This window comes from Neophocaena asiaeorientalis, unplaced genomic scaffold (genome assembly GCF_003031525.2).
Source record: "Neophocaena asiaeorientalis asiaeorientalis breed wild unplaced genomic scaffold, Neophocaena_asiaeorientalis_V1.1 scaffold293, whole genome shotgun sequence".
Classification (NCBI taxonomy): Eukaryota; Metazoa; Chordata; class Mammalia; order Artiodactyla; family Phocoenidae; genus Neophocaena; species Neophocaena asiaeorientalis.
This window is the reverse complement of record NW_020173920.1, coordinates 1,267,815-1,292,328: the sequence shown is the minus strand read 5'-3', so window position 1 is coordinate 1,292,328 and position 24,514 is coordinate 1,267,815. Positions and strand designations below refer to the sequence as shown.

The window sequence follows — 24,514 nt, the reverse complement described above, 5'->3', positions numbered from 1 at the left end:
CTTGCAACAAAGAACCTTGAATATGTTTATTTTGACTGTATCCTCTACCATTGAGAAAAATAATGCATTTCCTAGAGTATCGGTTTTTTTCTAACAAACTTTATTCACAATGCATAGCATTATCCTGGTTAAAATGCACAACTTTTCACGGTAGTAAAATTAATAGTATGAACATCAATAGAAGAAAGAAAAAATGAAGGACAGTTTGATCTTTGAAAGTTTCATCAACATATTTTTACTTTCATCTATGGAAATAAAGGAATCTGAAAAAAAAAGCTTCTCTCAATAAATTGTCACATGTTTACTTAACCTTATATTCACTTGCAAAGAACATTTATGCATATATCTTTTCCCAAGGTCACAGAATTCCTCGTTTTGCTTCTTTATATGATTTTAATAGAGAAACAAGAATTGAAATTTACTTCAGAAAATTCAGCTCTAACTGTGGTAAGTGTGGAAGTGGAGAATGATGGAGGTGTCTGATAATTGCCTATAATCTTGGCTTGGGCACAGCTAACATCTAAGCAAACTCCACCAAAGTTGGCATCTCCCAAAGTATATTGTTTTGGGGCCTGTGAGCTAGAAGGTCCAGAGTAGATCACAAAGGTAATGAAATAAACTATTAAAATGTACTTTTCACTCAAAGAAGCATGGCACTTTTATTTGCTTTTTATTACTGACAGAGGAAAATCTCAAGTTCTAACTCCAAAAGTTGGCCCAGACCCAGCATTGCTCATCTTAAAAGAAGCAATCCTAGGGAAGGGACCCATAATGTTTGTATCTACAGCATGACAATTCTCAGGATGCTAAACGACTTAAGTTCCATTTCATCTTTTCATGATCTAAATCAATTATCAGATGCACGTTAAGGACCACAGAACGGGTACATGCTTTACAAATATATTCTACACTTTATTACCTTTAACATATATCAACCTCACTGTGACCTTGAGAGGATATTTATTCCTAGTGAACATTTTAAATTCCCTACTAGGCTTTCCTTGTAAGCATAAATCTAATTTTGCTAATTAAACAGATCTTTAATGGGTCATAGGCAATTAGTTAACCAGTCCCATTCTAAGAGTGCCCATTACGTGCCTAATGCTGTGATGCATGGATTCAATCATGTCTTTCCAATTCTGAAATCCTTAGGATTGAAAAAGTGTTTTCAAATTTCAGTAATTCGTTGCTGTAAATAGTATTTTATGCTGTTTACACAAACCAGCAGCATAAATGCAAATTCCTATTCAAACAAATATTTTATTTTATTTTTAACCTTTTCTTGGATGTGCAGCTCTTGGAGAGTGACAATTTTTAAATGTGTCTAATTTAGCTTATGATTAAGAAACACATGTCAACCTAAAACACGGCAGCTCAGGTTCCTTGAGCTGAAATATCTGTATTTAGTAATTTGACCTTTAGAATGAGAAGATTCAATTGATACACTATGACATGTAGATAGCCTAAAAAGATTTTTTTTTAAATCTTTTTTCAACAAATGTACAGCCTCCCACCACTCAGGTTTTCAACAACCAATTAGGTATCTGATAGGCGATGATCTTTATTTCACACATCTTTTTTGAAGGTGGAGACTGGACGTGATAAAGTTGGACTCTACACTAGACTTCATTAAAAATACACTCAGAGAAAGGTTAAGTAGTCTTGGGGAAAATGTTTGATGAAAGCACAATGAACATGGCCACATATCAAATGATCACCTATAGGAAAAACAAACCAGACAGGCTTAAGTGGCCCATCACCAAGAGTGGCCACTTTTTGAGAAGACTGATGGCTAACTTTGTGAGCTTATCTCTAAGGCTGAAAACTGCTAGAGACTTGAACACTACCTGTGAAAAATGAACCCATGAATTTCATTTAAAAGCACACTTGTGATTTTGCAGTATCATTCAGTATTGCTAGGACTGCCTTCTGGAGTGGACATGTTCAGAGTCCTCTAGAAGGGTTTGACCTGAGGATCCTCAGGATGTCCTCTGTGTTGCCAATTCCATTCCCTCACCCATAGGCCAGTGTGGAAATTTCACCACACCCCAGTCTCCTGTTTAGGGCTAAGATTTGTCCTCTGCAGTTATCTTTATTAAAAAGTAAGCACACCCAGGGAGACAGAACACATTAAGCTGCTGCCAATCTCACCCTGATTAGTCAATACTAGGAAAGAGCCTTTTTTTTTTTTCTTTTATAATTTTACTATTGAGAGTAGGACATAAAAGGAATATGAAACTGAATTTAGAATAAAAATGCAGGGATAATTTTGGATCATGCTATCAGGTAGGAGACACACCTCCCAGAAGAACGGGGGTGGGGGGGGAAGAGAGTTTATCTGCAGGAAGGGGGTTTATCTGCAAACAGAAATGGTGCCATAAGAAAGGGAAGCAATTAGTCAGGGAACAGGAAGAGAGACAGGGTCTCTACTTGCCCTGATGGTAGCACATGACCCCTTCTGTTATCATTATTCTTAACCCTGCAATTAGATTGTAAAGTATTTCTGGCCTGGGAGTAAAATCTAAATCAGTTTAATAGGTCCAAGACTTTCACTGAGTCATCTGTTTAGTTACTTTATCTACCATATTCCTGGTTCCCTCATTCCACCCCGAACCCCCTAAATTTACTTAAACTTTTCCTTTATTTAATGCCATACTTTTAATGATGGCACATTAAGGATGTCATTAGCTGGCAGTGTTGTTTGTAGGGTAATGTTATAATATCTGATATAATCCCAGGGTATAGAGACCTGCATCCACTTCTCCCCACCTGCTGCCGATAAGAATTCCACTGGAAAGGTATTAAAAAGTAGTGTGTTTCGTTCAACACATAATCAATAAAATGCAAGGGTAAAATCATGACACTCCTTGACATAGTAAAAGCCTTGAAAAGTAACACAGGATATTGTTTTCTAAATACGGCACCTTAAACCTACATTTAATGATCTCTTGCTAAGGTTAGGAGGGTCAAATTCTTGAAATACTTCAAAATCCAAAGGGAACGATGGAGCTTTGTAGAAGTAACAGCCCACTCCAGCTTCTCACATATTCCTTACAAATGAGTCGCTTCCAGGGAAATCACTGGATCTGAGACACTGGAGCCGACAGTTCCTTCTCCCATTCACCCCCTGCCCCCATCTACGCAGGAGCAAGGAGATGGGTGTCCAGCCTCAAATGGTTTATTAATCAAAAGTTCTTCAAGCTGCCTGACCAAATGCTGAATTTCCAAAATTCTTTTCTCACCAGAAAAGGAATACGAATTTTGATGTCAACCCCAAAATTTGGGGCTCTTAACATTTTTTTTTCAAAATCACATATAAAAGGTTCTTTATCCCTCTGGCAAATACAAAATAGTTACCCTCAGGGGAAAGGAAAACAATATTTATAGAAGATAAATGATGATGTGATATTAAGATCCTCTGCTGGTTCACTCAAAAGGCTACTGCTTCTTACTCAAGCTGCCACAGGAAATCTATGCTAGTAGGGAGAAAAATTTCCATGGCTCAGTGATGAGACAATACCAGTAAACAATTTATTAAAGAGCCTGCCATCCATCATTGGAATTTGGAACAATAATGATACATTGAAAATAAGTATTCATCCCAAGTTTCCTTTCCTCCTCACAAATTCCTTCAGCTCCAATATCTCTTCAGTAAATTAATAGTATTTTGCTCTTAGTCTTTTTGGAAACAAGCCAAGGAAAGAGAAGGCACCAGCGGCAGCTGCCACAAACCCAATGGTACTTATTGCTCGGTTGGCCTATAAGGAAACAGGAAACAAACAAAAACACATCTTATTCTAAAAGCATCTCAGTGTCCTAAACCCCAGCTTTAGCTTGTTTCCTAAACTGAAGACCCATTTTAATGTACAATGGATGAATTCAAAACTCAGTGCAAAATTAAAATTCTGTATGCTGATGAAATAAATTTATAATTATTATAATTATGACAAAGATAGAAATACACATAGGTAGAGATCCCTCATTTTTTTTTTTTTTCTAAGAAGATGCTGGGAGTAGGAGTTTATGTATTATTTTAGTTTTGCTGTGTTGGGTCTTCGTTTCTGTGCAAGAGCTTTCTCTAGTTGTGGCAAGTGGGGGCCACTCTTCATCGCGGTGCGCGGGCCTCTCACTATCGCGGCCTCTCTTGTTGCGGAGCACAGGCTCCAGACGCGTAGGCTCAGTAGTTGCGGCTCACGGGCCTAGTTGCTCCATGGCATGTGGGATTCTCCCAGACCAGGGCTCGAACCTGTGTCCCCTGCATTAGCAGGCAGATTCTCAACCACTGCGCCACCAGGGAAGCCCGAGATTCCTCATATTTTTATAGCTTCTGAGAGTTTACAAACTCATTATGCCACAATTCCTAATAATTGTCATAGTAACCCTGGGAGGTAGCATTACTCCTGTTTTGTAAAACTTGAGAAGTTAAAAGTGATTTGCCCGAGGGAGGTCGTACCACCAGGATGTTTAGATATAGTTTAGTCTTGAACCATGTGTTCTCCCCCTATGAAACCCCCTAAACACATACTGGTTTGGTTGATTCTATATCAAGGTGAATATCCTGTGTGTGTGTGTGTGTGTGTGTGTGTGTGTGTGTGTGTATTGGTTGAGGGGTGTAGACATGATAAGAAAGTGGGAGCACTCATTCAAGAAGTCTGTTAAAAAGATGACAGCATTTGGATGGACCTGTATGTGTGTGTGTGTGTGTGTGTGTGTGTGTGTGTGTGTTCCTTGACTTCATGTCTGTTAGGAAAATAATTCAGGGATGTGACTTGAGCTCAATGCCTATAGGCTCTTATTTGGTAGATACACTTTCTATTCTGATAAACAAACTTCAAGAGAAGTCAATACTGATGATAACTATCATGTCAAAAAGTAATTTCTCATGTAGACAAATGAAAATAAACCACTCTCAAGCTCCACTGTCCATAAAGGAGCTCAGACATTTATATCTTTCAGGGTATTAATCATCATCATGATGACGGAACTGATGAATATTCATGGTTTCATGGCACTCAACTAATATTGCCTTCCATCTGCAGTGCAATTTTATGACCCAAAGGTCATATTCAGATACTTCAGAGTCATCAGGTATTCTGAAAACAACAGTTATTCTCTGGGAGCTAAGAATCGGGCTTTCAAATAAAGCAAAACATTTTTCCTAAATTACTCTGGAGACCAGCCCCAGTGCTGGAAACTGTGACCCAGCTCACACTGGAGCATGCCCTCTGTCTAACCCACAGCCCTCCACCACAGAGCCTGCCACCCCCATATGCCACATAATGTTCCCTCCCTAACTGTGGGTTCCCTATGGGGAGCAGGCAGCATGGGTTCTAGCCAGGACAGAAGCACAATGGCAAGAGTATTCACTTCATTACATCATCCTGTGGTCTGTAGGGACGAGGCCTATAATTATAACTCCCTGTTCTGTTACCATCCCCAGTTGCCAAAGAGAATGACACTGGTAAACAACTGAAAAATCCTATTTTAGTTTACAATTCTAATTTAATGTATTTGGTTAGTTGGATATTTCTTTTATCTGTAATTTTTAATTAGTTGCTACCTAAGTTGCTTCCCAGGAGAGAGTCAGAATTCACTATAGCATAGAGCTACCCACATAGCTCATGGGGAGCAAAAAAGGGCTGGGAGATACAAGATACCAGACAAAATTCCAAAGAGGGGCAGAATCAATAATCAGACAGGGAGTAAGGATTATAAACCAAGCCCAAACCTCATGCAATTCCTGGCAGATGCTGAGATTCCAAGGAGGGCTGATTCAGGAAAATATGGCAGGCAATGCAAAAACAGGAAGGTGCAATTGGTGTCTTTAAACAGAGACATCAAATGGCAGCAGAGGACAGCCCTGGGAAAATGGCAGGATCCTGTGGGTGGGGTGGCCCCAGCTAGATGCAGTCCTAACTCACTGGGTATCTTTCAGCCACTAGAAACATAACATGTGAGAGAAATCCCATAAATCTAAGAGACCTGGGGAGGGGACAGACAACTTAATACTAACTCAAAATCCCCTGAGATTGCACAGGCAAGATACAATTATAATAAAGCCACTTCCAGCATGCAGTTTCCCAAATCCCAAACATTTATTTTTTTCAAGTTGCATTCTAAACGGAAAAAGCACATGTAATTTGGACAATCCCTTAGAGTTATGTGTAATGGGATCTGACCTGCAAGATTATAAAATCCCAGGATTTTTGTGGTGAAACAGCATGAACAAGAGCTTTTACTTCATGGCTGATTTAGGATTATAAGATCACCAAATCCTATCCTGCACACTTCATCCTTTATAGGGCTTTCGGCGTGGGGGGGGCATGGTAAACAACCCATTCTGAGGATCTATATATACATGCCCAATGAAATATTAGCTATAACTGAAGCAGCTGGGTCCAGACATCAGTTTAGCTGGGTCACAGATGACTGTAGGGGTTATCAAAATCCCTCTTCCCCCAAGACTCTAAGGCTGCAGTGCTATGCAAAGAAACACAGTCAGGGTGTACTGTCTGTCAGCTTGTCCAGGCCCATCCAAGGGTGTTGCTATCTTCCACAAAGATAGACACATTTTAATAACTTGTTTAGACTCGAACAGTGAGAAATGTTGATTTTAGGAATTTGTAAAAATAAGGAAAAGACAAGCCACAGGCTGGAAGAAAACATTGGTGAAAGGCATATTTGATAAAAGATTGTTTTCCAAAATATGCTAAGAACTCTTAAAACTCAACAATATGAAAACAAGCAAGCAACACAATTAAAATTGGGCTAAAGATCTCAAGAGACACATCACTAAATGTGATATGCAGAGAGCAAATAAGACATGAAAAGATGTCCAACAACATACATATTTAAGGAATTGCAAATTAAAACAGTGGAGATACAACCATGTACCTATCAGAATGGCTAACCTCCAAAACGCTGACAGTGCCAAATGCTAAAGATTTGGAGCAACAGGAGCTCTTGTTCATTGCTGGTGGGAATTCAAAATGGTACAGCCACTTTGGAAGACAGCTGGGCAGCTTCTTACAAAACTAAACATACTCTTACCGTATGATCCAACAATCATAAAACTTGGTGTTTATCCAAATGAGTCAAAAATTAACATCCACAGAAGACCTACATGCAAATGTTTCCAGCAGCTTTTTTTTCATAATTACCAAAACTGGGAAGCAGCCAAGATGTCCTTCAGTAGGTGACTGGAAAAATAAACTGTGGTGCATCCAGACAAGGGAATATTATTCAGCGATAAAGAGAAATGAGCAACAAAACCATGAAAAGACATGGAAGAATTTTAAGTGCATATTGCTTAGTATGATTTCAACTATATGACATTCTGGGAAAGATAAACTACAGGGCAGTAAAAAAAAAAAAAAAATCAGTGGTTGCCAGAGATTTAGAGAAAGAGGGAATGATTAAGCAGAGTATACAAGATGTCATACACAGTTGTCAAAACCAACAGAATTTACAACATAAAGAGTGAACCCTTATGTTAACTATTTTAGGGGAAGAAAATTTTTTCCTTTACCCATAACAAGTTCTCAGCTGAGGCTCTGTAATAAGAGGAAAGCAAACAGAAGTTTATTAACATGCATATCTCATATACTCATGGGAGAAATTCAGGGAAGAGTAACTCAAAGAGAGAGAATAAACAAAACACAACGCTAGTAAAAGGAAAGGAATCATAAAGATCAGAGCAGAAATAAATGAAATAGAAACAAAGAAAACAATAGCAAAGATCAATGAAACTAAAAGCTGGTTCTTTGAGAAGATAAACAAAATTGTAAACCTTTAGCCAGACTCATCAAGAAAAAGAGGAAGAGGACTCAAATCAATAAAATTAGAAATGAAAAAGGAGAGTTACAATGGACACCACAGAAATACAAAGCATCATAAGAGACTACTACAAGCAACACTATGCTAATAAAATGGGCAACCTGGAAGAAATGGACAAATTCTTCGAAAGGTATAACCTTCCAAGACTGAACCAGGAAGAAATAGAAAATATGAACAGACCAACCACAAGTAATGAAATTGAAACTGTGATTAAAAATCTTCCAACAAACAAAAGTCCAGGACCAGATGGCTTCACAGGTGAATTCTATCAAACATTTAGAGAAGAGCTAACACCTATCATTCTCAAACTTTTCCAAAAAATTGCAGAGGAAGGAACACTCCCAAACTCATTCTACAAGGCCACCATCACCCTGATATCAAAACCAGACAAAGATAATGCAAAAAAAGAAAATTACAGACCAATATCACTGATGAATATAGATGCAAAAATCCCCAACAAAATACTAGCAAACAGAATCCAACAACACATTAAAAGGAGCATACACCATGATCAAGTGGGATTTATCCCAGGGATGCAAGGATTCTTCAATATACCCAAATCAATCAACGTGATACACCACATTAACAAATTGAAGAAGAAAAACCATATGATCATCTCACTAGATACAGAAAAAGCTTTCAACAAAATTCAACACCGATTTATGATAAAAACTCTCCAGAAAGTGAGCATAGAGGGAACCTACCTCAACCTAACAAAGGCCATATATGACAAACCCACAGCAAACATCATTCTCAATGGTGCAAAACTGAAAGCATTTCCTCTAAGATCAGGAAGAAGACAAGGATGTCCATTCTCGCCACTATTATTCAACATAGTTTTGGAAGTCCTAGCCATGCAATCAGAGAAGAAAAGAAATAAAAGGAATACAAATTGGAAAAGAAGAAGTAAAATCATCACTGTTTGCAGATGACATGATACTATACATAGAGAATCCTAAAGATGCCACCAGAAAACTACTAGAGCTAATCAATGAATTTGGTAAAGTAGCAGGATACAAAATTAATGCACAGAAATCTCTTGCATTCCTATACACTAACAACAAAAGATCAGAAAAAGAAATTAAGGAAACAATCCCCTTCACCATTGCAACGAAAAGAATAAAATAACTAGGAATAAACCTATCTAAGGAGGTAAAAGACCTGTACTCAGAAAACTATAAGACAGTGATGAAAGAAATCAAAGATGACACAAACAGGGGCTTCCCTGGTGGTGCAGTGGTTGAGAATCTGCCTGCCAATGCAGGGGACACGGGTTCGAGCCCTGGTCTGGGAAGATCCCACATGCCGTGGAGCAACTAGGCCCATGAGCCACAACTACTGATCCTGCGCGTCTGGAGCTCGTGCTTTGCAACAAGAGAAGCTGCGACAGTGAGAGGCCCGCAACCACGATGAAGAGTGGCCCCTGCTCGCCGCAACTAGAGAAAGCCCACACACAGAAACAAAGACCCAACACAGTCAAAAATAAAAATAAATAAATAAATAAAATAAAAAATTAAAAAAAAAATGACACAGACAGATGGAGAGATATACCATGTTCTTGGATTAGAAGAATCAGTATTGTGAAAATGACTATACTACCCAAAGCAATCTACAGATTCAATGCAATCCCTATCAAATTACCAATGGCATTTTTTACAGAAATGGAACAAAAAATCTTAAAACTTGTATGGAGACACAAAAGACCCCGAATAGCCAAAGCAATCTTGCGGGAAAAAAACAGAGCTGGAGGAATCAGACTCCCTGACTTCAGCCTACACTACAAAGCTACAGTAATCAAGACAATATGGTACTGGCACAAAAACAGAAATATAGATCAATGGAACAGGATAGAAAGCCCACAGATAAACCCACGCACCTATGGTCAACTAATCTATGACAAAGGAGGCAAGGATATACAATGGAGAAAAGACAGCCTCTTCAATAAGTGGTGCTGGGAAAATTGGACAACTACATGTAAAAGAAGGAAATTAAAACACTCCCTAACACCATACACAAAAATAAACTCAAAATGGATTAGAGACCTAAATGTAAGACCAGACACTATAAAACTCTTACAGGAAAACCTAGGAAGAACACTCTTTGACATAAATCACAGCAAGATCCTTTTTGACCCACCTCCTGGAGAGATGGAAATAAAAACAAAAATAAACAAATGGGACCTAATGAAACTTAAAAGCTTTTGCACAGCAAAGGAAACCATAAACAAGATGAAAAGACAACCCTCAGAATGGGAGAAAATATTTGCAAACGAATCAACGGACAAAGGATTAATCTCCAAAGTATATAAACAGTTCATGCAGCTCAATAATAAAAAAACAAACAACCCAATTAGAAATGGGCAGAAGATCTAAACAGACATCTCTCCAAAGAAGACATACAGATGGCCAAGAGGCACATGAAAAGCTACTCAACATTACTGGTTATTAGAGACATGCAAATCAAAACTACAATGAGGGGCTTCCCTGGTGGCGTAAAAAAAAAAAAAAAAAACTACAATGAGGTATCACCTCACACTGGTTAGAATGGGCATCATCAGGAAATCTACAAACAACAAATGCTAGAGAGGGTGTGGAGAAAAGGGAACCCTCCTGCACTGTTGGTGGGAATGTAAATTGATACAGCTACTTTGGAGGACAGTATGCAGGTTCCCTAAAAAACTAAAAATAGAATTACCATATGACCCAGCAATCCCAGTACTGGGCATATACCCAGAGAAAACCATAATTCAAAAAGACACATGCACCCTAGTGTTTATTGCAGCAGTATTTACAATAGCCAGGTCATGGAAGCAACCTAAATGCCCACTGACAGACAAACGGATAAAGAAGATGTGTTACATATATGCAGTGGAATATTAGCCATAAAAAGGAACGAAACTGGGTCATTTGTAGAGATGTGGATGGACTTAGAGACTGTCATACAGAGTGAAGTAAGTCAGAAAGAGAAAAGCAAATATCGTATATGAACACATATATGTGGAATCTAGAAAAATGGGACAGATTAACTGGTTTGCAGTGCAGAAATAGAGACACAGATGTAGAGAACAAACGTATGGACGCCAAGCGGGGAGAGCGGCAGGGCGTGGTGGTGGTGGGCTGAATTGGCAGATTGGGATTGACATATATACACTAATATGTATAAAATACATAACTAAGAACCTGCTGTATAAAAATAAATAAATAAAATAAGACACAAAGAATTCAGGCTTATATAGCATCTTCAACAACGAACAATAAATGTGTAGAGAAATGACAGGACACTGTTGCCTTCCAAGGGCAACAGTCTGTGGGAAGGTAAACATACAGGAAACTAATGGTAAACAGAGGCTTGTATGTAGTTTGTTATGTAGATACCTCCAGTGCCCTCTCTAGGCTGATAAGCATCTTAAATTAACCACTGGTTGTCCCTGATGATGAACTTTTGTCCTTCCTGGTAGAGTGGGAAGGAGGAACACCTTTGAAAATTTATGTCCTGCTTTTAGGCAAATAGGGGGAGGGCAGAGAGCTTTTCTTGTAACCGCTTCTACTCAGGTGTCTCTCAATTGCTCAAAATAATCCTTATGCCAAAGTGACATATTTGGGGGTGGCATATTCTGGTTTCCTTCACTATGGACTCTGGCTGATAAGGATGTACCAATGTTGGTTCATCTTTTGTAACAAATATACCACACTGCTGTAGGATGTTGACAGTGGGGAAGGATACATTTATGTGTGTGGAAGGGGGAGTATGTGGGAACTCTATACTTTCAGCTCAATTTTGCTGTGAATTTAAAACTACTCTAAAAAGTAAAGTCCATTAATTTTTTTAAAAATACAGAAAAGTACAAAGAAGAAAAAGATGGGGCCACAATCCTTCCACCTTTCTAACCTTTTTATGTATTTATAGTTTTTTAAATTGGGGGAAATACACAGCCATTTCCCAAGGATACTGTTCTATGCTCAAGACCCCTAAGCCTTAAAGGGACCCTGGAAAACAAATCTAATATTAGTTATTATTAGTACTAACACTATTAATTATTGATAGAAATAAAAATAACAATTCGAGTGCTGTAGTTTCTTAGATCAAGAGAATTTTACTGAAGAGTGTCAACAAAGATCTATAAAATTGCTAAAATACTGAAATTAAAAGTAGTCTATGAAAGTACACTTTTTATTGGGATGAATAATATGTAACGGAGTATGCTAAGAGACTTTAAAAATCTCTTACAATCTATAAAACAACCTCGCTTTATAGATTAGGAAACTGATAAACAATGTGTCCAAAGTCATCCAGCTATGAAGTGGCGAAGATGGGGCTCTAGCTCAGATCAGCAGAATTCCAAAGCTTAGGTGTGTCCTTAAGGCTGTCACTACACCATCTTCATCAGAACCTGCTAAAGAACAGTTCTATTAGTTGTTAAAAAAATGGTTACTTTTTCATGGGTCTTGATCTGGGTATGAAAGGTGGAAAGATGATAGATTACAAGTGAGAGTCAAAGCAAAAAGATGGCTCTAATTCCTTTTGATTTGGCCACATTAAAAAAAAAATACTGATTGAGTACAGTGGACAACTTTGTCATTAACAAACTTTATTTCTTAGCCATACCACTACTTTTCAATGCAAAGGTGAGCTGAAACTTGTGTGCACATCCTCTGGGTTTTGGATCAGAAGCAATTTATTGCTACATGTGAATAGAACATTCATTATGGTAATGTACTTCCTAATAAAAATGAATTTCCAACTAAATTACTTCTTAATAAAAACAAATGTATCTTTTCATTATGTTCCATCTCCCATTTTCCCAAGCTTTCGTGAGCAGAATTGTAACTTCATTCCTCAGAATAGACATTTATATAACAGATCCACCATTTAAAGATACTGGAAGCCTTTATATATTCATTTTCTCACACCACTTTAATAAATCGTTAGGTTAAAACATCAATGATGGAATTGGATTGGTGGGAAGATAGGTAGGGAAAGGGCATGCTTTTAGTGAGGAATCCAACATACTACCTAATAGTGATGGTAAATAACAAAACTATAAGCTACTCCCTCTGGTGGGGGAAGTCCTCCACCAGGGACTTCCCTGGTGGCACAGTGGATAGGACTCCAAGCTCCCAATGCAGGGGGCCAGGATTCAATCCCTGGTCAGGGAACTAGATCCCACATGCATACTGCAACTAAGAGTTCGCATGGCACAACTAAGGAGCCCTGGAGCCACAACTAAGAAGCCTGCCTGCTGCAACTAAGACCCGGCACAACCAAAAAATAAATAAATAATTTTTTTAAAAGTCAATTAATTCACTGAAAATCCTCCAAAAGCTCAATGAATCAAAGGATCTCCTCAAAAGCACAACATTTATTTGAAACTAGCATTGCAAGGAAACAGAAGACATCTACAAAGCCACCAAGCTATGGCGTCAGTTAGCCTCCTTCAGCTAATGGAAAAGAATCTCACTATTACCATCTATGTTTTCGGCAAATGAACTCCCACTCAAAAATGTCAGCATTCTTTTCATCATATTTTTTTCAGTATATAAAGTTACTGATTTAATTGCTGTATGGTGGGGTAATGGGAAAAAATACCGAAGGACAGAGGGCAATAAGAATGACAGAAAGCTATGGTCTTCACTCTGCTTCAAGTCCCTTCTAACCCAAATTCATGATACGAATGTTCTAGTCTCAGTGTGGTCATGAAATTGCTGCATGACCTTGGGCAACTCGATTCCCTCCTTTGTCCTTCAGTGTTCTCATATTTTCTTGTTCTTTTCCATCTGGCCTGAAAACTTGATCATAGTCAGTAGCTATTATTTTCCCAATGTAAGAAACTTCCATTTCTCCTAGAGAAAACTCACCTGCTCTGAAACTCCTTCTCCATAGCGGAGCAAAGTCACAAAATGCTCACAGTTGTTGACAAGTAAGTCATACTCCACCTCCTGTCCAGCAACAAACTCTGACCGCTGCATGACTTCTTCCACGGGGAGTGGTGGGTATGTTCCATCGTATTTATTGTTTATTCTGTATGTGTCATTTCCCACAACATCCTTCAAAAGCTGCATCTTCACCAGGGCTTTTCTGCTGAATACAGACTTGGCGCTTGTAAACGATGCAGAAATGCCATCGTCTATAAGGAGAATTCTGGTTAGCAAGATATAGCGACCCAGCCCAGTGAACTCCACAGCCATCCTAACTTATCCTCAAACCAGAAACCATTTAAGCTTACTAACAGTAAACCCTCATTCTCTAATTTATCACTAACATTTGTTCAATACTATATGAGTGAGAATATAAGAAAACTTTTTGAAAATCTATACCTACCTATCTTTTTGAAAATTTATAGAACAAATTGGGTGTGAAAACTCTACCTATTTTTGAGGAATAAGTTCTCTATCAATTGATTATTATTAGGGATCTTGGCATATGTTTCCAACAAAGTACAGATAAGATCATTGCCCCCTTTTTCTATGATGCAGTCTATTTTTCAGCATTTGAACTCTTCCAAACTAATACCATTGGGCTTAGCAGTAGTGCATTATGATTAGTGCTCTTGTCCTGCATCTAAGCAGCACTCCTTACACCCAGCTCTGTTTTTACACCTGTTCTTTTAATTAGGCTTCACTTTGAAACCTGCAGGGGACCCCAGTCTTCTGAGGGGTCAGCTGGCGTCAGGCTGGGGCCCTGCCTTGTTTTGCTAGTTCCTTCAGCCAAGAAACTAAGTCCTAAAACTAAACCTAATGTAGTAGGCACTGTCAACTCTATGTGGCCCCTAGCTGCGCCCTACCCACCTGTCACAATTCCCCATGCCCTACCACTCCATCTTACTGCCTCTATTAGTAAGCATTGGTCTAGACTGCCTGGAACCTCTGTGTCCTGGCGTGCCGTAGTCAGCACCTGAGGCATCTGATTCCTTAGTGTTCGGCTTTAACACCAGGCCCTAGGCCTTCTCCATCTGCCCGAGACTGCTATGCTTGGCCATTGTTCAAGTAAACCATGAGATGAAGGGTCTCTGTATAACCAGTGTTATGACACTTTTCCTTTCAGTTATGACTAAAAGCAAACATTTTTTTCCACTCCTCTTTTTTTCTCTCCTCCAAAATCCTTTTCATTGGAGCAGCATTTCCAGTTAATTATCTTACACGTTAAAAGTTCTTACACATTACAAGTTCATAGGACACATATATCCTAGTTAGAATTATTCAATTTTTTTTTTTGACTAGTTTGATGTAATCAATTTACCGATGAGAAAATCAAAGCTTGGAGAGATAAACTGGCTTGTGGAACATCCCACAAGTAGTTAACAGAAACAGGAATTTAACTTCAGTCTACAGGATCAAAGCTCAGTGCTTGAACCACATTAAGATGGAGCTTAAGGCGGGAAAAAAGAAAACAGCACAAAAACCTCATATTATTTTCCAAATGTGAAAACTGCAGAGGTAATGTAAAGAATTGCTTAGCGTTAATTATTAGACTCTACAGAATGAATGGCTCTATATCGTAAATGTCATTTTATTTGTCATTTCCACTTCCAATATTCTAGAACAAGAGGCAAATAGCTCAAAATCTTGCAAAAATCACTTCATTAACAGTTCTCAGAAGCTCTCAAGATAGTAAGACTTAGGCCTATAAACACTTCTTTATAAAGGTATCTTGAGGAAAAATTATTCTAGGCTATTTGTTATTTGCATACATTTTTTCTTAATAATTTGTGCTCATTTCTAAACCTGTAGAAAATACAGAAAAATACAGCATAAACACATAAATAAATATAAACCACCTATTATCCTGCCACTCAGAAATAACTATTATTATTATTTTGATGTATTTGTACTGTCTTTTATTATCACTTGTATATGTGTGTGTATATGTTTGCGTTAACATGTATGTGTGTGTATATGATTTCCTTGCAAACCAGGTACCATATTACACAATGCACTTTAATCTGGAATTTTCCAAGAGCTATCATACAAGATCATCTTTCATGCAATTAAAGATGTCCAGAAATGATTTTTAGCTGTTAAAGTATTATTGTTTTAGTCTACTGAGCACCCCATCTTACCACTGCTTCTTCCTTTCTGGAAAAGACTCTAGGCCAGTCATACTATCCTATTCCTGCACACAGTTATGGTTCAGAGATGGACATGGGACCCACACCAGACAATTAGAGTCATTCTCCATGATTTCTCTAACTGCAATGGGCAGGAAGTAACTCTCTCCTGTGGGTCACAAGCCTGTAAGGATGAGAGCCTAAGAATGCTTATGGTCATCAGCTCAGCTTCTTAGACATAGCCTGGGATAATGAAGACAATATATAGAAAAAGAATGCAGATGTGGGATGGAGAATTTTGATAGTGTTCAATCCCCTAGATCTGGGCATCCCTGAGGCCAGCACCATCTCTACTCTTTCTGTAGTTGCCTTCACTGAAGCAATGAATTTGCCATTTTGTTTAAGTGAATTTGAATTTATGTTACTTGCAACTAAAAAATTCTGCCAGGCCTTCCCTGGTGGCGCAGTGGTTGAGAGTCTGCCTGCCGATGCAGGGGACACGGGTTCGTGCCCCGGTCCGGGAAGATCCCACATGCCACGGAGAGGCTGGGCCTGTGAGCCATGGCCGCTGACCCTGCACGTCCGGAGCCTGTGCTCCGCAACGGGAGAGGCCACAACAGTGAGAGGCCCACATACCGCAAAAAAAATTCTGCCAGACACAGATACCTAATATCTTGTGGCTAAATCATAATTCACTTAACCATTCCCTTGCTGGCCATTGATCCATTCTGTTTTTTAAACCATTATAAATGAGATAGAAGTGAACATTCTCATACGCAAATATTAAATTAGTATCTCTAAAAGTATTTCCCAAGAATAGATTCATAGAGGTAAAATTACAGGGTCAGAGCATATAAACTCCTTTAAGACTCTTAGCACATATTGTTAAATTGTTTTTGCGAACAATTTTATCAACTTATATTTCTGTCAACAGTATCCCTGTGTTCATTTCATTATACCTTTATCAACAGATTATCATTTCTTTAAATTTTGCTAATGTGAGAGGCATAAAATCTGTCATTTTATTTTATAATTCCTAGATGACTGAAAAGCTGAAACCTTTAAAAATGGGTATTGTATTTTTGTCTTCCACAGACTGTTCACAATCTTTTACCCATTTGTTTGTTGGGATTTGGGTGTTCGCTGCTGTTCCCTCAGCTTAAGGAACTCTTTCCCCAAATATCACGTGCTGGGTTTCTTCACCTCTTTCAAGTTGTGTCTCAAATGTTACTTTCTCATGAGATTTCCCTGACCAGTTAATTTAAAACTGCAGCAGCCACAACTCCCCAGCACTTCCTATCCTGCTTCTATGATTTTCTCCATTATCACTTATCTCTAATCTAACATTACTTTCTGTATTTTGTTCATGCTCCCTCTCTCAGGCTTGCTCTCTCCCTCTCTCCCTCTCTCCCCCTCTCCCTCTCTCTCTGTCTCTGTCTCCCTCTCTCTCTCCACTAGAATGTAAGCTCCACTGTGTAGGGACTGGCTTATGTATCCCTAGCATTTAGAATAGCCTTTGGCACATACTGGAAAATCTATAAATAGATGCTGAATGAATTGAAATAATCTATTTGTATTACATATAAAGACATTGTGACTCTTGTCATGTTTGTGGCAAATATTTTCCCCAGCTGATTATTTACTTTTTAACTGTGTTTTTTTAATCCAGGGGTTTAAAATTTTAATGTTAATTGGCTTTTGTGATTTTTTCAATGCCACTTTAGTCTTAGAAGGTCCTTCTGTAAACCTAGATCCGTTGGATTTATCTACTTTCTACATTTTATTTCTAGTCTGTTTTATTTTATGATTTTGTTCATGATTCCTTCTTGTAACAAGAAAACTAAAAAGCTCCCAGGAGCTTCTGGAAACAAACCTTACCTAGAGGTGCTATGTTGATAACATACCCATCACCCAAGTACAGTGCCCAGTGTTGATAGCCAGGACGAAACACTTCAATCAAATCACCTGGCTGAGGGTTGCCAGGATAGTTCAAACTAAAGCAATCATTAAACGCCATCTGCAACGACAGACACAAAGAAGATCTAGCTGATATGACTTGGCAAAGGAAAATCAGTTCAAGGCTTCTATAGAAACATGGCAATACAGAATTTATTGGATTGCATTCCTTATTAAATACTTAGATTCACACCACTGTCCTTTTCTTTCAATGATTCCTATATGGAATTATGTGTGCACATGTGGACAAGTGGAGAAAGAATTTCTCTACCATTGCTTAATTTTCTATAGCAATGCTTCTCATACTGATTAACCCCAGGGCTCCTTTATTATAATAAGCATTTCATGATAATACCTGTTTTACTATGTAAATGTTCAGTTCATGACTACACAAAAAATATAATAAAGCACTTAGCATGAAAAAAGTCAGGATTCAGAAGCAGAAGATCAGAAGTCTTTCAGCCTTTCATATAGTGACTTAGTAAAATCAAAAAGAGGTCTGGGTGTTCACTTTCTGTGCAAAAGTATACTTTATCCTGCAAAACTTACTCTGTGATTTAAGCGGACACAAGCTCCAGGCTCAGATGAGTGTCCAGTCAGATATTCAGGCATACTGTAGGACACAGGACCTTTCTTCCTTGTGCTGAACTGTGCTGTGCAGACCCAGGCACACTGGCCTCCACCTGAAACCATATACAAGTCCCCATGTCCCTGTCCTTTGAAGAAAAAAGGCTTTTGCTTTAGTCTTCCAGGCTTCCCCTGAGTCTTAAAAGGCTGGCTCAAGAGTTAATGATTAGGAAAGGTGAAGAAGTAGAAAAAAAGAATAGCTGCTGGGTGGGGAAATTTAGACTATAAATCAGCCAGAGAGCGGAGTCACCAAACTTCCAGTTCCCTGAAATATATAGATAAATATCTGACACACATTCCTAAGTTGTTTTTATAGGAAGCAGAACCCCATCAGGTGAAAACTACTGACTTCAAGCACATAGACACAGACTGGTTGAAACCAGAAGATTAATGATGCTTGAAACTTCACCTTGATGCCAACCAAGCCGAGAATTGAGCACAAGCTGATCACACACCCTGTGGCCCCTCCCTCACCTTGCCTTTAAAAACCCTTCCCTGAAAGCCATTGGGGAGTTCAGAACTTTTGAGCATGAGCTGCCCATTCTTCTTGCTCGGCAACCTGCGATAAATGCTGTACTTTCCTTCACCACAACCCAGTGTCAACAGGTTGGCTTTGCTGCATGTCAGGCAAGGGGACCCAAATCCAGGTTCGATAACACACCCACTAAATATCAGTAAGCACCCTTTGTCATTGTGACAACCACAAACACTCCCACAGATTTCCACCACTCCCCAACTGCCCCACTTACTGTCTGCTTCCTCATTTCTGATTCCCAAAACAGTGCAAGGTGGTTGATGCAGAAGGGGGACAACTTGGAAGGTTGGGAAGTTCATCATATTGATGGGTATGTCTGAAAATTCACAGTTTGGTGAATTTTTTTCCTTTTAAGTCAGTACTTTTCAGAAAGAACATATAAGTCTCTGATGGTTGATTTTTATGGAACATTACATTTCCTATGTACAGCATCCAAGTAGAATGACTCAGTAAGAGGAAGTTATGTACATTCATTGATAATCAAAAGGAGATTTCATGTTACATCCATGTTGAATATCTAATTGACAACAGAGTATTCCTCTGCATCTCTCACTCTAATGTAGATACATATACTCATTTACAAAATAAACCCAAGTGCCAGAAAGGGAAACTTCCAAATCATCTAAATTATAATTATAATAGCATACGCAAAGAGCTTGGGGATACAGACTATCATTTTCCTGGCACACTAAAAGTCTTTTTTACAACAATTAATATTGGGAGGGTGTTTTCCCAAGTATTTGTATGCCATCTGTTGAAAACTTCAATCATCATACTGTCACAGAAATGAGGCCAAATGCAAACTGTCCATCTGTTGAAAAATAACTATTAAAACAACTTTATGGAAACTATTAAGTCTAACCACCCTCTGAAATATGTTTGAGTCTTATTAATATGGCAGTTCACAATTTGGCCACATGGGCACTAAAAGGAAAAATAGATACTATACTATGATATAAACAAACACATTTCCCATGAAAAGGAAGCAGCAAGCACACACAGCTGCCTGTTAGCATTCAGAGACCTAGCCAAGCTTACAATAATAACCACCATTTGAACAGAAAGTACTTTGTAGTGTAACGTGTTTTTTCAAGTGCACTATTCAATTAACCCTAATTCATTTTTAAAAAATCTACCATGAGTTGAGTTTATTATGTTATTATCCCATTTTACAGCTACAAAGTGATATTAGCAAATGCCAACCTTTTTAAAATACTCCCTGAAACACTTGTATTATAAAATACGGAGGGAAAAATAACTACCCTAGGTGTGAGAGACATGAGCTCTTGTTTCAGGTCTTCTCCATGCTAGTTCTGTCACTTTGGGACTTAAATGTAAAATATAAAATTATAAAACATAGAGGAAAAAATACGTAGGAGAAAATCCTCAGGATTTAGGGTAAACGAAGAGTTCTTAGACTTGACACCAAAAGTATTATTCGTAAAAGGAAAAACTGACAAATTGGATGTCCTCAAAATTCAAAACTTTTGCAGCACAAAAGACCCTATTAAAAGGACAAAAAGACAAGCTACAGAGCAGGAGAAAATTTTTGAAAACTACTAATCCAAGAAAGGACCAATATCAGGAACATACAAAGAACTCTCAAAACTTAACAATTAAGAAGCAAAGAATACAATTAGAACTTGAGCAAAGGACACAATGACACCTTTCATCAAAGAAGAGCCGCAGATGTCAAGCCATGTTAAACATCACTGGCTATTAGGGATATTTAGATTAAAACCATGATAGCATTACATACCTATCACAATAGCTAAATTAAAAAATTGTGACCAGAGAAAATGCTGGCAAGAATGTGGAGTCACTGGATCACTCATTCACCACTGTTGATAATATAAAATGTTGCAGTCACTCAAAGCAGTCTGGAAATTCCTTTAAAAACTTACCTTGTAACTAAAATATGGTCCAGCAATTGCACTCCTAGGCATTTATCCCAGAGACTGAAGACATTAAAGACTTATATTTGCACAAAAACCTGTACATGAATGTTTATAGCATAATAGGCCAAAACTGGAAACAACCCAGATGACCTTCCATGGGTGAACAGTAAACAATTTGTGGTACACCCATACCATGGAACACTACTTCTAAGGAATAAAAAAGAACAAACTATTAATAAATGCAACAACACAACCAAGGATGAATCTCTAGAGAACTGTGCTGAGTGAAAAAAGCCAGTGACATGACATGTTATATATATGATTCCATCTATACAACATTTTGACATGACCTAGTTATAGAAACAGAGAACTAATAATGGTTGCCAGGGGTTAAGGAAGTGGTAAGAAGGAAGTGGGTGTGGCTATAAAAAGGCAACATATGAAAGATGCTAGAGGTGGTGGAATGCTCTGCCTCTCCATGTGGTCCATGTCAATAACCTGTTTGTGATACTGCAGTGGGGTGTTGCAAGACGTTACCACTGGGGAAAACCCGGCAAAGGTACAAGGGATCTCTCTGTATTACTTCTTACAACTGCATGTGAATCTACAATTAGCTCAAAATAAAAATCTTTAATGAAAAAAAAAAGATCAATGTATTTTTTTCCCCTGCAGAGCATAGAAGAAGACCAATATGGGGAAGTTACAATGAGGCAACTTTTAGCTGTATACGAGGAGAATTTCTCTTTTACTGAAAGTGATCCAACAATGGAATGGAGCACCTTGTACAGATATCAGTCTCTGGCACTGGGAAGGTTTAAACACAGTCACAGTTGATAAAAATAAGATTTCCAGGGGGCCGGGGGGAGGCGCTGGTAAGGTGAGGAGGCCTTCCGAGGTCCCTTTCACCTCTAGTGTTCATCTCATTCTATTTCCCAGAAACTGTGCAATCCTCAAATCAACAGCACAAAGTAGATATAATTATTTCCCCCATTTTAAATATGAGGAACCTGACGTTCACAGCAGTTCAGGGACTCGTCCGAAGTTACACAGTGGGAAAGGGCAGAATGCACATCTGGACTCAGATCAGCCTACATCCAAGGTCAGCTCCTCATCCTTAAATGCTTGTCCCCGTGTGCACTATACCTCCTCCCTTGCTGACCTTTCTGCAGCCCTTCTTGCACGCTGTGAGACTGGATAACAGTTGTGAGCTGATGACTACAATCACCTTTTTAGAGATGAGGAAACTGAGACTCAGATGAATTAAGTATCAGAACTAAAAGTCACACAGGTAGTAACTGACAGAACTAGAATTCAATCCCAGGTCTGTCTGCTTGTTCCAGACTGCATGCTCCTTCCTTACTCCACTGATTAACATCACTAGCCAAAGGAATTGCTACTAAACGATATTTCATCTTTTCCCCCTTCTCAAACATTCATTAGATAGAGAAGCTGCAAAAGCATACAGAATGTATATTTCATAAGACGACACAGGAAGTTTTTAAACATTCATACGTGGAACCAGTGAGTAATAGGAAGTGGAGCCTTGGGGAACCCCTGCTCTTCTGCAGGGGAGGTGTCAAGATGAGAAGCTTCTAGAAGCGTTTAGAAGGTTCCCAGACTCATCATACCTTAGGGAAATGGCTAAAACCTGTCTGCTTGGGTAATTTGATTTACATGGACATCTACCCATTCCATTCAAGTGCAAGTATGCTATGTAGTGCTTCATGAACATGATAATACAGAACCAATTACAGATACATTTGTAAGTCCTCTGCTGAAATCTTTGTGTGTCACCTTTAAGGTAAAAGTACTTCATTTTAACAGTTCGTCTGCACAGAATGGTTTGACTAGTTTACAATAAAGAGTGTCTGTAATCTTTGTACAAGAAACTTCCTGTTTCGTGCCAAAACAAGCTTCCTTGTTTATAGCTCCTGGTTGGTCCCCCGGGATGCATCAGAAGAAATAACGGCCCCCCTGCACAGATAGGGACAGGCTGATTAACTGCTGCTTGTGTCCCTGGGGCGACCTGTGTTACAAGAATACTAAGAGCACTTTTTCACAAACTACTCCCGAGGATGCTATTGGCAGTCTGAAACATAAGCACGGGCTGTCCCTACAGTCCAACAGTCTCCCAATTCAGTTTGGACCATTTCCCACTAAAGCTGCATTTTTTCATCCATAGCCCTGCCACACTGAGATGGCTCCATGAAGCCCTAGGCTCCCAGAGCGGCTAATTCACAGACCCTCAGAGCTGCCAGTATCCTTGCTCCCACATCCTCTCCCTACAGCTGAGGGTTCCAACTCCCAGCCAAATGAACCATCCTCAGCCATTGCCCCCTCATTCCTAGCTTGGAATCCCTCCGTGGATCCCCCTGTCGACTCCGAATCTCGCTCCCTCTGTAATCTTGGACTCCTTATTCATCCCTACGTTCTAGGCAAACCAAACCATTATTCCTCACTCTCACCTGGAGTTATGTTGCTAATACCGAAGAAACTTCTACCTGGAATGCGCTGCCCATTTCCAAATGACCCACTCTTAAGGATCCAGATCAGATGTCACCTCCTCCCCAAGGTCCACCTCCTCTCAGCCACAAGTGACATCTCCTTCCGAGCTACCACTACTCCTTTATCTCTCTAATGCCCACTGCGTTTGCTACCCCTGCGTGAGTTACTGACGTCTGGGGAATTTTCTCTTCTGCTCCACGTGGAGGGCTGGTTCCTGTTTATCTCTACACCTGCAGTTTGCTGCAGAGTGGCTGTCACAAGTAACTGCCCAGGGAATGTTTAATAAATGAAGGAACTAGGATCCCGAGCCCAGGGAGGCCAGAGCGGCTGGGCTTTTCCAGCACACAAATTACATTAATAGTCCTGAATGCCACAGTGATATCACCATTCATAGTTCCCAAACTTAATATATTATAATAATAAATACTCATTATTCATACTCATTTCAGTGAGGACGGTGGATACAAGGCCTTAGTAAGCAAGACGAGGTCCAGTCCTGGTACTGCCACTTGATAGCTGTGTCACACGGGAAAGCAAGTCTCTCTTTCCCCCATGGACTCTGTTCTCCCACTTGCAAGAAAAGAAAAAGGGCGGGGGGCGAGGGGGGAGGAGGGACATAGGTTAAATGAGAAGCTCTCTACTGGTCCCTGGGGCTCTCTCGTCTGAGAGCCGGTTCAGCAAGGCTGTCGGGGTCCTAGAGGTCCTCCCTCCCCCTCCCCAGTACACCTCACTCTGAAGCCTGGGTTGTTCTCCCCACCGGCGGCAGCGGCGAGGGTCCTGGGGTCGCGCCGGCCACGCCGCTGTTGCCCCTCCAGCTACCGGCCGGGGGTCCACTCCATCTGCGCCCGGGGGAGGGCACGGCGGCAGCGGCGTACTGCCGGTAGCCAAGGCCGGCCTCCGGCGTCAACGCCACCCCGCCGCGCGGAAAGGCCCTGGCGCTCCGACGCTGCAGCGCAAGCTCGCTGCTCCTGCCGCCCGGGCCGGGCTGCGCCACCGCCTGGTGACCCTCCGCCCGCCCGCCTCCGTCCCCTCCGCACCCCTGGGAGTACCGACACCACACCTGCTCTCCGCCCTCACAGACACATACACAAACCCAGCCGCCGAAGCGCAGCC

General features: G+C 39.8%; 1 protein-coding gene across 2 annotated transcripts; it reads right to left on the bottom strand.

Moving 5' to 3' along the window:
* Window positions 1-3,549: 3,549 nt before the first annotated feature.
* PLAAT1 (phospholipase A and acyltransferase 1) lies at window positions 3,550-24,267 on the bottom strand. Of its 2 annotated transcripts, XM_024752132.1 has the most exons (8): window positions 24,128-24,267; window positions 23,842-23,971; window positions 20,261-20,325; window positions 19,213-19,314; window positions 18,386-18,519; window positions 17,759-17,897; window positions 13,692-13,960; window positions 3,550-3,758 (listed from the first exon to the last, which is right to left on the bottom strand). In XM_024752132.1, exons 4-8 carry the CDS (start codon window positions 19,298-19,300, stop codon window positions 3,657-3,659), a joined length of 732 nt encoding a protein of 243 aa, XP_024607900.1. In that variant the 5' UTR covers window positions 19,301-19,314; window positions 20,261-20,325; window positions 23,842-23,971; window positions 24,128-24,267; the 3' UTR covers window positions 3,550-3,656. The 2 variants fall into 2 exon arrangements, with proteins under 2 accessions (XP_024607900.1, XP_024607901.1); XM_024752133.1 differs by lacking the exons at window positions 19,213-19,314; window positions 20,261-20,325.
* Window positions 24,268-24,514: the final 247 nt, after the last annotated feature.